Below are 13,391 nucleotides of genomic sequence, written 5' to 3'. Positions count from 1 at the left end.
CCCATCCATCCCGCGACGCATCTTTTTTTACAATCTTCTCCTGACTATATAAATGGTCTGGTATTATGCGGAATCGTTGGCAGAGCAACGAAACGAATGTTTTACTTGTATTGGTTTGTTTGATTTTGTCTTCTCCGGTACCCATTAGAATTCAATAGCATTTTCGGTCTTCTGAAATCTAGAAATTCATAGTACTTGAAATCGGAGATTGCTCTGCATTAATTTCATAAGGTGAGAATTATTATTATACATACATTCACCACAATTTTGAATACATCAATTCAAACAGATTTACTGTTCATAAAGAATATTTTGAAAATTCATTCCAAGTTCAATTGAGATAAATTGAATCCACTCCATAATTTAATAAGTAACAACTCACAATGGTTAGAGAAACAAAATTATATGATCTCCTTGGTGTGACCCCTTCAGCGTCCGATTCAGAGATCAAGAAGGGGTATAGGAAGATGGCTTTGAAGTATCATCCGGACAAGCCCACGGGAAATGAGGAGAAATTCAAGCAGGTTGCCGAGGCATTTCAGATATTATCTGATCCAGATAAAAGAGAAGTCTACGATCAATACGGTTTAGAGGCGGCCCGTGGTAATGCACCAGCAGGAAATCCATTTTCTGGCGGTGCTGGTGCCGGAGGTATGCCTGGCGGTGGTACATTCCACTTTTCTAGCAACGGTGGCCCAGGTGGCCATTCCTTCACAAGTGCCGATGCATTTAATATTTTCAATCAGTTCGGTGGATTAGATGATCTATTCGGCGGGCTTGGTGGAGGTTCAAGAGGATCTAGTCGTGGAGGTTCACCATTTGGTGGTGCTCAATTTGCTAGCAGCTCAGGTGGGATGCCGGGTGGTTTCTCATCCTTTACAAACGGTGGTCAATCAGGGTTTAGTGGATCATCCATGCCTCGTCAGGCTCCAAGAGAACCTGAAGTTATCGACTTGAATGTTCCATGTACTCTAGAACAATTGTATAATGGCGGAGTGAAAAAGATGAAGATAAAGAGGAGAGGTCCTAGCGGTCAATTAGAGTCTACCATAATCCCTATTCAGTTAAGGGCTGGATGGAAAGCAGGTACAAAGATTACATATAAGGATATGGGTGATTATCATAATGGACAAAGGCAGACTGTGCGTTTCATCATTACTGAAAAGCCTGATGCTAATTTCACTAGAGATGGTAATGACTTGAAGACTGTTCTTAAATTATCATTCAAGGAATCACTCTTGGGCTTTGATAAAGAAGTTACTACTATAAGTGGACGCAGAATTCGTGTTAGCAGGGCAGCCCCAACACAACCAGGTACTTCTACCACGTATCCTGGCTTAGGTATGCCAATATCGAAGAGGCCTGGTAACTTTGGCGACCTCAAGGTTCAATTTGATGTCGATTATCCGATATATCTAAGTGATTCCCAAAAGTCTGCCATCCGCAACAATTTTTGAGTGAGTAAAATTGCTATTCTCTGAGATATGAGTAGGTCTTCCTTCCTTACTTTCTGCATGTACATTACGTTGATTTTCATATTTTTTTTTTGGCATTCTCTTGATTTTTTTCGTATTTCAAATGCTAGGTAGCATCTTCTCGTTTCCTTTCCTTTAATATAGAACTATTTTAATGAAATAATAGTGAGCAATTAAAATATGAATAATGTAAACAAATCACGTAGAGGGGAAAAAATATCTATAGTATCTCTTGGATTTTGGAGCTTAATCTTTTTTTCTTTTTTTCTCTCCCCCGCGCCAATATTTATTAACTTTCACACCCCATCTGTGTTATTTCCTATACTAACCATGACTACTTATAAGCATTGCTATTTTTTTCCGCCCTATGGAGTAGAATACTATTTGGAATGTCGGTTATATTAGCATCAGCAGGTTATGATCATACTATTCGCTTTTGGGAAGCCTTAACGGGAGTTTGTTCCCGAACTATTCAGCATGCAGATTCCCAGGTGAATAGATTAGAAGTTACATCAGATAAGAAGTTTCTGGCTGCAGCTGGAAATCCAAAAATTAGAATGTACGATATTCAGTCAACAAATCCTAATCCTGTGTCACATTTTGAGGGTCATACAAGCAATGTCACATCAATAGCATTTCAAATAGATAATAGATGGATGTGCTCATCATCGGAAGACGGAACGGTAAAAGTTTGGGATGTGCGATCTCCTAGTGTACAGAGAAGTTACAAACATGATTGTCCGGTTAATGAAGTTGTCATACATCCTAACCAGGGAGAACTGATAAGTTGTGATCAAAATGGTAATGTGCGAGTTTGGGATCTCAGTGAAAATAAATGCACACATCAATTGATACCTGAAGATGATGTTTCCATCCAATCAGTTTCAGTTGCATCTGATGGTTCTATGCTTGTTGCTGGAAACAATAAGGGCAATTGTTATGTTTGGGATATGGAGAACACTGCTAACGAAACTATTCTCAAACCAGCTCGGAAGTTTAAGGCACACTCCAAATATATAACTAGAGTTCTACTTTCTTCAGATTGTAGGCATTTAGCTACATGTTCAGCAGATCATACTGCCAGAGTCTGGTCTACGATGGATGACTTTCAACTTGAGACGACCTTACGGGGTCATCAAAGATGGGTCTGGGATTGTTCCTTTAGTGCAGATAGTGCTTATTTGGTCACAGCATGTTCCGATCATTACGTTCGACTTTGGGATTTAAGTACGAATGAAACAGTGAGGCAGTATAATGGACACAATAAGGGTGTTGTGAGCGTAGCCCTGAACGATGTTTAATTGCGCTTGGTTGTGTATAGAGTGTATATCTTTACTAATTGAAATTGATAAGAACTGGAGGGGTCTCGACGTAGCTGCAACTTGTAAATGTGTTTTATAGAGCATAATACTACATGTAAGTTCTTTTAGGCCTAATTGCTGCTTTCACTGAGCAGATAAAACAAAAAAGCAGCTTTACAGTAATTTAAAAGATGGAAAGCTCAAGAAACAGCGGATTCAATATTTATAACTGTTATAACATTTACCTTATCATACACCCTAGACAGTTCAATTTTATAAACTTACCAAACAAAAAAGAAAGAACCACTTCGTCGATGACTAAAGACCAACCGTACAGTTCGTCCGCAAAAAAATTAAACGTCAGCTACAGGATTCGAACCTGTGCGGGCAGAGCCCAAAAGATTTCAAGTCTTTCTCCTTAACCACTCGGACAAACTGACACGTCGTCAGCTACAGGATTCGAACCTGTGCGGGCAAAGCCCAAAAGATTTCAAGTCTTTCTCCTTAACCACTCGGACAAACTGACATAGCGCCATAATTCTTGCGCCTTTTAAATTTTCAATAAAAATATTTTTTAAAGTTCTGCAAAAAACTTTTTTTTAATGTCATTTGGTTACTTTATGGATGTTAATGAAGACTACTTGTCGGAGTTAAGAGAGACCTTATGAGTTACTCCCGGGCTTTAGCTATCAAACTCCTTCTTTAATAGAACTAATAAGAACCTAGCAGTCGGGGAGATTCAGACAATTGTAAGGTCGGTTACCTAAGTGGGTGGATATAAATGTACCAAGTGGTCTGTGTGATAATGTTAATGCCTTTAACATTCTAACAATTGTGTATGTGTCACCATAGAAGAAAATGAATTTACTTCCTTTACTCTGTTACCATCAAAGTGGAGTCGAACTAGTTGTATTGCAAAATTGTCAGAGTATATAAATCCCGTGTGACATTTGTGTCTACTTAATTGCTCACATATCTCTGTGCCGTAGCACTACCGAGCGCGTAGATGCCCAAGGTTATGAACGGGATTGGCCATATAGTTCGGATATAGAAAAGACTTCTGTTGCATAGAATGACCCCCATAACAAAATAGGGTCCTTACGAACACGTTTGTAATCCAGCGAGAACCCGAAGGTTACTCTTGGTTTCAGCTGAAGTATCACTTCAAGATGGATTTCCTTATATGAATATGTATTGCAAATTACACAATAAAGTCGTCGTCCCTTCTAAGAGACACATAGTATATAAGGAAAAAGTAGTACATACATATAAGAGATATTTTTCCGCAGAAGTGGAATAGGTCATTCTCAACCGAAAGTAGATTAGGGAGAAATTTATTTCACAGGAAAAATTTTCCCGCGAATTATTTCTTATATCTGTCTGAACATTAATTTGATCCACATATTATAAATCAAATACCAGTTGAACCTTTATGCGTTATTAACATATAAAACATTATTATAACTCATAGGTTCCGACAAGAATATTATCCAGTATTAGATAATCTATTATTATATGTCATTAGATTTATTTGTTTTGAGATCTGAACTTATTCTAAAATAACGAAGATTTAGAATAATATCTAATAGAGACAATCCTGGATAAAATGCACTAACTGTTTTAGTGTCGGATTTCGCAGATTTTTAGAAATCCTAACAAGAGCATAATTTCTGAGAATTGATGCGACACAGAGAATCCCACTTGTGAAAAGGGATATCTGAGTTTTGCTAAAACTATTCTACGTAACAAATACTTCCTTTTTCTTGAAAGAGTTTAAGGAAGACAAGCTAATATATATTTTTTTAATTTGAATTGATCTTAATTTAATATTGATTGTATCACAAGTTGACAGTATTGTCCATATTGATATCATTATTGATTATTATTCGTGTCACTGAGTTTTGTAACTTCACACACCAGGAACCGGTATCTAGCTAGTCGACATACCATCCTTACACAAATTAATTAGCTTCATTCTAAATTTGGGTACCATTCACTAAACTGTGTATGTTAGGGAATCAGCAGAAAAATAATTATGCGCGATCATAATTCTGTTTCTGAGAATTAAATCTTTTTTTTATATTATGTATGATTACCTCACTTTATTTTCCTTTTTATTTTTTCTTTACTTTCTTTTTATATGTCAGAGTGTATAAACCTCGTGTGACATATGTATCTAATTGCTCACATACCACTGTGCCTTAGCACTACCGAGCACGCAGATGCCAAAGGTTATGAACGAGATTGGACATATAGTTCGGATATGGAAAAGACTTCTGTTGCATAGAATGATCCCCATAACAGAACAGGATTCTTACAAACACGTTTGTAATCCAGCAAGAAACCAAAGGTTACTCTTGGTTTCAGCTGAAGGACTTCAAGATGGATTCCTTTAATTAATATATATTGCAAATTACACAAGAAAGTCATCGTCCCTTTTAAAAGACACATAGTAAATAAAGGAAAAGTATTACATATATATGAGGAATATTCTTCTCAGAAGTGGAATAGGTAGTCCTCAGCCGAAAGTAGATTAAGGAGAATATTTCACAGGAAACATTTCCTGGTGAATCATTTCTGATTTCTGTCTGAACACTAATTTGATTCACATATTATAAATCAAATACTAGTTGAATTTAGAAAGCATCATTATAACTCGTAGATTTCGACAGAAAAAGGTACAAAGAACCACTAAAAAGGGAAATGTATATATTTGAATACCTTTAATCCTCAGGATTGAAAATTCCTTGGCAGAAATAAGGCAGGATAGTTTTCCTTAGACGTAACTGTCAACAAATTTATGCACCTAGTGTAATACAACGGTACAAAAAATAGTGTTAGGGATCTTGTACTCTTGGGGAAAAAAGATGCTTTATATACTTCTAAAGTAAAGAAACTTAAAATAGTGAAAAATACGAAGTAAAATAGTTAATCGTTTTTTAATCTATGTTCTTTTACCAGGCTTCTGCACCTGATTTTGCAATTTTCTATGCGCATATGCGTTTATAGTCTATAGGTACCATTCAGAGTTAGCTAGTCAAGGGAATGAATTCATTTTTTTTTATCTGGCGCTAAGATCATGCGCTTTTAAGTTGACTTCTTATATTATTCGTAAGGGTTCCGGTGGGAGTGATGTTCACACCGTTTAAAGTACTATGTAAGTAGACTGATTTTTAGTCTAACCTAATGAACAACTACTTTTAAGGAATATTATTAAAAATAAGGCTAAAAAATGTCATCTGCTATAGTTTCATGCATATATGCCAAACGTTTATATGTTTAATAATCATGAAAACATCTATTCTAGAATTCAGCTAAAAATTGCTTCATGACAGAATTCTATTTCCAATATCAAATTGCAAAAATTCGGTAAAAAAATGTTCAACCCCTTTTACAAAGAAGATTCAAAAGAGATTGCCACAAAAATATTGCATATGTAGCTATGTTGCGAGAACTTAAACACTTTTTTATATATACACAAATTTATTTGACTTACATACCATAAATTGTTATTCAGAAGACATAATAATGTATTCCTGCATAAATATTATCAGCTAATCAGATGCCCTTAAAGATAACAAAAATATATTTTAGAATAAGTATATATAAAAAATGGGTATGAAAGTAAATGAAAGGACCACCGATTATCATTCAACACATCCATGTTGTTCTGAAGATATTTAACGCAGTCATAAAAATTCCTAAGAGTGTGCATCAACAAATTAATTACGTAGCCAGGTGTACATACTCACCATAATAATACGTACAACGTGAATTATTCAGGAACTCTGTACCCCGTATATGTTCACAAAATACGCATATTTGATAATAACCCCATTAAATACTTTAAATCTAATCAATTAAATAACGTTAATTGAATCGCTGTCTGCCTTATAAAATATCTCTTCCTGGCTACTCCTTTTTGGTTCTATGCATACATATTCTTTTTATTGCTACCATTTTCTAGAAAACTTTATAAAAGGGCCATTCAACTTTGATAAAGCGATTGGCACTTAAAGCCGTTGATTTAAAGAGGAAAGCTTAGATGTATTAACTTTTAAGGATAAACATTAGATGCTTTTATTTTACTTCTTAGTTAAGGTAAGGAACATTCAAAATCTTTGTACAAAAATATCTACAGATGACAGCAAAAAAATAATTCGGGATTTGTCGCCGTGGGTTTTTACAACAGTTAGCAATTCTTTAAATTAGTAGTATGAAAATCATTAAAAGCAAAAAAGAATAAAAAGAGTAACATTAAATTTGACAGAATAGATATAAAGCAAACAAAAGAGCACCTATTTTTTCTCAACATGTAACCTTTGGAGCACCACTAAAGCTTCTCCAGGATTAACAATATCACCTTCATCGACTAATAACTCAAGAACTCTATACTCAGTAGTTTCGGTACCTTCAGAATCATTTATTCTGAGAGGAACTTCCATTTTCATTGATTCCAAAATGACTACAGGCTCTTTCCTGGTTGTAACAAATCCTTTTTGACAATTCACTTTGAAAATGCTTGCAGGCATGGTGGAAATAATTTTGATAATATCTGGGCCACTCAAAAGCTTTTCAGCCGACATTCTTGCAGCTTTTGTTGCTTGCTTCTCCTTATTCCACATAGCAAAATCAATCTGCTCAGCCTTCACGATACTATCAAAAGCTAGCGACTTCTTCTTGGATAAAATGGCCATTTGATCTTTAATGGAGTCCAAAAATTTTGAATATTCCACAAAATCAAATTCAGTCTTCTCTGGCTTAAATGTGACTTTACCTGTAATCCATTTGGTATTAAGTTCATCCAATTCAGTTTCATCAACCTCATAATATACAATCTGATCAAAAACATTTAATGGCCAAGGATTCCGATGAATTCGACAAAATGTGTCCCAATACCAGCTTGGTAAAGTGACTCCCCAAATCATGTATCCTCCTGGAGAGTCAACAGAGTAAATAGACTGACAAACAGAACCGGATCCGATTGCACCAGCTGGTGTCTCAGTTCTAGAAGGATTGTATTTGGAAGTCATAAATCGACATCTTGGGTCGGTAAAAACCAGCAAAGGATTACCACAGAAGAAAGAAACAGCAACAGTAACTTCAGGCTTTTCAATAATACACTTTTTGAAATCTTCCACTGTTTCAATACAGTTGGCCTTCATCAAATATTCCACATTACTTGGTAAGTATGAAGCATGAGATCTTTGTGCATGAATATACCTATCGATACAATTCTTCAACGCATCATGCTCAAAACAAATTGGCAAACGAAAAATTCGAGAAGGTATTTTGAGATTTTCGACCGGCGGAATTGAATCTTCAAGAGCAATTATTTTTTTGAGAAGTTCATCACGATTAACCAAGAGTGGATCAAAGCAAACTGAATAGCCACCGGTATCACATTCTGTGGCTAAAATATCGGAGCCCAATTTCATTTTGATTAAGTTATCAAGAATATACTGCCTTCCATTGTTGAATAAAGAGTATTTATCAGTACTGAAATCAATAAGAATCATCCCTTCGCCAGCTTGTCTAAAAGACACCGCAGGTAACCCCTTCAGATTTTCAGCCCGTTTATGAAGTAAATGGCCAAAAACAGAAGTCACTGGCGTGTAGCTTGTAAGTTCATCGCAAAATTTGTAATTCGTTTTCATAGGCCTTGCCGAAAGTACATCAATATATTCTTGCCTTTGCCTTTCAAGTTTTATTGCATCCCAGTAATCGATTAACTTGAATTGAATTTCCGAACCAATTGCAGCCTGACCAAATTTCCAAAAGTCAACTTCCGTAGGAACCGCTAAGCAGGTAAAACCAGAAAGTGTGCCACCATCAACACCAAAAAGGACCATAGTTGAACCAACACTACTTAATCCGCCTGAAGGATATGCATATTCGAGAATATTGCTTGGATGCCCACCACCATCGCCACCATGTTTTCTACTAAACTTAAAAGCTGGGCCATCTAGTCTTATTGCACCACGATTTGAATTAAAGTTGATTTTATAAGAACTGGAGTATAATTCTTTTAGTCCCTTTTCTGAAGCAATTTCTGAAGTGTCATGGGGACCGCCAATCATGCGAATAACATTCGAGAACCGCTCAAAGTTAGGAATTAGAGTACTTGGAATTTTGTAACCCATGCCAAAAGTAGAATATTCATTTGAAGAACCAACAATTTCTAAGCAATCACCAGGAAGAAAGGTTCTGCCCTGATGTCCACCCAACTTAAGACTAGGCGTGCAACTTTTAGAATCAAGCCATAACGCAACTCCAGGAAATCCCCCCTTCACAGCAAGATAACATTTCACCGAAGTACCTTCAGCCTTTCCAATATCTAGTACAGAACCTGCAGGAATATAGAGTTCCGTAAAAAATGGTACTTTCGCGGTTTGATTTAAGGTTGAGTTAAAAGCGCCTCCGGCCAATGAGATGATAGCTGCTGAATGAAATTTAAGAACTGGACCCCTAACAGTACACTCAAGACACTCCATATCCTTAGTATTACCAACAGCTATATTTGCAAGTTGTAATGAAATATTGTCAACTGGGCCACTTCTTGGAACACCATGCCTAATGTTGTTTCTGCCTGGTAAGTCTTGAACTGTGGTGTAATCTCCACTGTCAATAAATTCAATGAGGTGTGGCCTAAATTTAAAAGAATCAAGAAATGTGGTCAATGTCTTGCCTTGGCTGAACTCAGGGCTTTTCAAAATGTCAATACAATATTCAATATTATTAACAGGACCCTGTATTTTGATCTGACGGAGTGTCTTCACAATATTTTGAGATGTTCTTTTGGGCGACCACACCATAATTTTGGCAAGCAGGGGATCAAAATATGGAGAAACCTTTCCACCAGTAGATATCCAATGATCAACTCTAACAATGTATTCACCACATCTTCCATTTGGGGGAATCGAAACATTATGAAGAATTCCTGGACATGGAGCAAAATTCCTAACAGGGTTTTCAGCATATACTCTGACTTCAATGGCATGTCCATGTGGAACTTCAACGGAATTTTCATAATTCAAATCCTTTTTTAAAATATGAACAGGAATTCCGGATCCAGAAATTTCGTAATCTGCTTGAAGTAGCATGAAAAAAACAAGGTCCACATTGTAAACCAGTTCAGTAATTCCATGCTCAACCTGAAGTCTAGTGTTCATTTCTAGAAAAAAGAAATCACCTGTTTCATCATCAACCAAGAATTCAATGGTTCCTGCAGACTTATAGTTGACTTCTTCGGCAAGGTTGCGTGCGCAGGACGTTAATTTTCTTCTTAAATCATACATCATCCCGGAATTTTCAACGAAGGGACTTGGTGTTTCTTCAATAACTTTCTGATGACGGCGTTGAATTGAGCACTCACGTTCACCATAAGTAACAACATCACCCAGCCCATTTCCAAATATCTGAACTTCGATATGTCTTCCACTGGTAAAGTACTTTTCAATAAAAACACCTTCATTTTTGAACACTGATGATCCACGCGATTTAACAAGAGTAAAATTCTTCTTAACCTCATCTTCAGAAGTGCAAATCATCATACCAATTCCTCCACCTCCCGCAGTAGCCTTCAAAATGACTGGATAGCCAATTTCGTCACAAGCTTTGATTGCTTCATTTTCGTCCCTGATAAGTTCAGTACCAGGAATGACTGGAACATGACACTTAACAGCTATTTTTCTCGCCAAATGCTTTAAACCGAACTGTTCAATGGAATTCGAGTCTGGTCCTGCAAAAGCAATCCCCTCCTTGAAAAGCCTCGCAGTGAACTTTTGATTTTCACTTAGAAATCCGTAACCAGGAATCACAACATCAGCCCTTTCCTCTTTAGCAATTTTAACAAGTTCATCGATGTTAGTGTAGGCTGAAGCACCAGTTCCAGACAAAGGAATACTAATGTCTGCTTGAAGGACGTGCAAAGATTCCGTATCTTCCTTGGTGAAAACAACAATTGAGGTGAGGCCATGCTGCTTGCAACTCCTAATGATCCGACATGCAATCTCACCCCTATTGGCGATGAAAACCCTTTTAATGTTTTTGAAATTTTTAGTCATAGTGCAGTAAACAAATTAAATGTTTGGTAGCTAACTATCAATCCACATTAAATTGAATAAATCGCCTTGAAAATAAACCAATAAATGTTGCTAGTCTTTTTCTTTTAAATATTACTTAGGATCAAAAGGTTTTTTCATTTTAATTGTTGTACAAAATAGCCGCCAACTGAATTAAATCAACGATTAAATTTGAACATCATTTACTTTGGAAGATAAAGAGATACTGAAAAGATAAACATACGGTTACCTGTTCAACCGACACAAGTTGGGAAGTTTTTCTCGGGTAAAAACCTAACAATCACGAAAAAACATTTTACATATCGAACAATGTAATTTTGGGACACCTGCATTAATCTTCGCTACGCCCGTTGATAACGAAAGAGGGGCCGGAAATGGGGGGGGGGGGGGGGGGAAAAAAAAAAAATACACATTCTGTACTTAAGAACATGCATTTAATAGATAGCAAAAAGCTTTAGCGGTTTCTAGCGGCTAACTTGATTTATATAAACAGGATCAAAAACTTATTCTGAAAACCTATTGAAATAAGCCAACAAAACTTACGCTTTAAAATTCTTTTCTTCACCATTAAATACATATTCATCTCGATATATATATAGTTTGTTTATTATTTAACTTATTAGAATAAAAATATTTGGGGAGAATACTGGAAAATAACTTTAAACTTGTGGAAGTCTTCATCAAATATAAAATAATGAACTCACAGCTAACCGGAACCGCTGATACAAACTCGAAGTACCTGAAAAAGTACGAAATCGTATGCGATCTTGGTGAAGGGTATGGACGCTACACAGTGGCACCAGATGAAGAGATTATGAAGATCATAGATGTTGCAAATATTGCTTGTGGATTTCATGGTGGCGATTACAATATAATGAGACGCATGGTTAAGCTTGCTAAGAAATTCAACGTGAAAGTTGGATCACACCCTGGCTTTCCAGATAGAATGGGCTTTGGAAGAAGAAAGTGGGATATCTCACCTGAAGAGGTGTACAATATGGTTATTTATCAAACTGGGGCTTTAAAAGCATTTCTTGAAACCGAAGGAATGAAATTAAATCATATAAAACCACACGGAGAATTGTATTTTTATGTCGAAAGAAATAAAGAAATCATGAAAGCAGTTTTAACAGCGGCGAAGAACCTCAATGTTCCTGTGGTCGGGGCAAAAAACAAGGATTATGCCAGAATGGCGGAACAAATGGGGGTGGATTTTATCCAAGAACTTTATGTCGATATCGACTGGACAGTTGACGGAAAGCTTGTTCCGGTGGCCGAATCTCGGACAAAGAATCCGCAGATAATTCACGACACAATTCTTAAAGCAGGTTGGACCGACAGCATTACATCATTAGATAATAAAAAAGTTACATTAAATTTTGGCCCAAATCCTTTCCTACTTTGTCTTCATTCCGACTTTTCGGACGCTTTGGAGAATATTAAGGTAGCAAGAAAAGCGATCGATTTGTTGAACCAAAAAAAATAGTTTTTAAGCGTTATCAATGTCATTTAATGTTCGTAAATAAAGAAAAGAAAAGAGTAAAAAAAAGAAAAGAGATTTAAAAAAATAAATTTGAACAGTTGTAATGTCAATTATTATTGTAAAATTTGCCAAATATAAAACAAAGCAGGATAAAGGGGATATATAAAAGATACGTGCATTATCATGAACAATAGGATGCGTTTACGGCTGATATGTAACAATGCATCCACTTTATCGCTTGAAAACGTGGAATGCAATTTGTCTCAACTATTAGACAGAATTTTGCGGTGAAGTTTCTACATTCTTTACATTATTCATTAGAGAGTACCAAACTTTTTAAGTAATGATTACTGTGATCATTTGGTACTAATCCTACCAAAATATGAAATACAATAAGTTTAACTCTGACTTCACCTCCGCATCTGTGACAATGCAAAAGAGCCGATTGATACCAATGAAAGCTACCATTATCTGAGGACGCATGAACTAACAATCGAAACTTCGAGGAAACTACTTATCAATTCGGAATAAAAAAAAATGATCTGATTTTAGCCGCCGATGGGTTATTAACTTTGGGCGGGTAATCGGATAAGGATAACAACACTTTTTAAATTTAATCTAATCGTTAATATCTTGAAATTACAATATACCCGAGGACAAATACAGAATGACAAAAATGTCAAGACGCTAGCTATTTGACTAGAAGTCATCAAGTCCAGGAATAAAACTCGTACAGGCCTAAGCCTTAAAACTAGATTGAATTCAATGATAAGAAAATTAATTAAATAATTTACGTACGTGTATCAAACCTCTATTGTTTTTTTTTATGGACTGAATGAGTTTGATTTTAGCCGACCACGCAATTATGGGTTAACAGAGATTTGGAGCCCAAAGGAAACTTAGATACAGCAAGGTCAATTTAAGAAAAGTTACCCGATAATAGTTAGCATCATTTTGACAACTTCTTAGCGGCTAATATCCATGAAAGAAGGCTCTACTTACTACTCAACAAGTTTTAGCTATGATAAATTTTGATAAGGATTCAAAA

General features: G+C 36.0%; 4 protein-coding genes and 2 non-coding genes across 6 annotated transcripts; 3 read left to right on the top strand and 3 right to left on the bottom strand.

The window, feature by feature from the left end:
• Positions 1-383: 383 nt before the first annotated feature.
• On the top strand, positions 384-1,457 carry BRETT_004565 (uncharacterized protein; the record flags this gene model as incomplete). The annotated part of the gene is made up of 1 exon (XM_041283059.1): positions 384-1,457. One exon carries the CDS (start codon positions 384-386, stop codon positions 1,455-1,457), a length of 1,074 nt encoding a protein of 357 aa, XP_041136411.1.
• A 407-nt stretch (positions 1,458-1,864) lies between these two features.
• Positions 1,865-2,776, top strand: LST8 (TOR complex subunit lst8; the record flags this gene model as incomplete). The annotated part of the gene is made up of 1 exon (XM_041283058.1): positions 1,865-2,776. One exon carries the CDS (start codon positions 1,865-1,867, stop codon positions 2,774-2,776), a length of 912 nt encoding a protein of 303 aa, XP_041136410.1.
• A 358-nt stretch (positions 2,777-3,134) lies between these two features.
• BRETT_004563 lies at positions 3,135-3,216 on the bottom strand. Its single transcript has one exon. It is a non-coding gene; the product is annotated as a tRNA-Ser (tRNA).
• A 4-nt stretch (positions 3,217-3,220) lies between these two features.
• On the bottom strand, positions 3,221-3,302 carry BRETT_004562. The gene has a single exon. It is a non-coding gene; the product is annotated as a tRNA-Ser (tRNA).
• Positions 3,303-7,074: 3,772 nt separating this feature from the next.
• BRETT_004561 (uncharacterized protein) lies at positions 7,075-10,842 on the bottom strand (the record flags this gene model as incomplete). The annotated part of the gene is made up of 1 exon (XM_041283057.1): positions 7,075-10,842. The coding sequence occupies one exon, from the start codon at positions 10,840-10,842 to the stop codon at positions 7,075-7,077; it is 3,768 nt and encodes a 1,255-aa protein (XP_041136409.1).
• Positions 10,843-11,554: 712 nt separating this feature from the next.
• Positions 11,555-12,346, top strand: BRETT_004560 (uncharacterized protein; the record flags this gene model as incomplete). Its single annotated transcript, XM_041283056.1, has 1 exon — positions 11,555-12,346. The coding sequence occupies one exon, from the start codon at positions 11,555-11,557 to the stop codon at positions 12,344-12,346; it is 792 nt and encodes a 263-aa protein (XP_041136408.1).
• Between the last annotated feature and the right edge of the window lie 1,045 nt (positions 12,347-13,391).

The sequence above is a fragment of the Brettanomyces bruxellensis genome, chromosome 7 (genome assembly GCF_011074885.1).
Source record: "Brettanomyces bruxellensis chromosome 7, complete sequence".
Lineage (NCBI taxonomy): Eukaryota > Fungi > Ascomycota > Pichiomycetes > Pichiales > Pichiaceae > Brettanomyces > Brettanomyces bruxellensis.
Note: the sequence above shows the minus strand (reverse complement) of the source record. Positions and strands in the feature narration are given on the sequence as shown.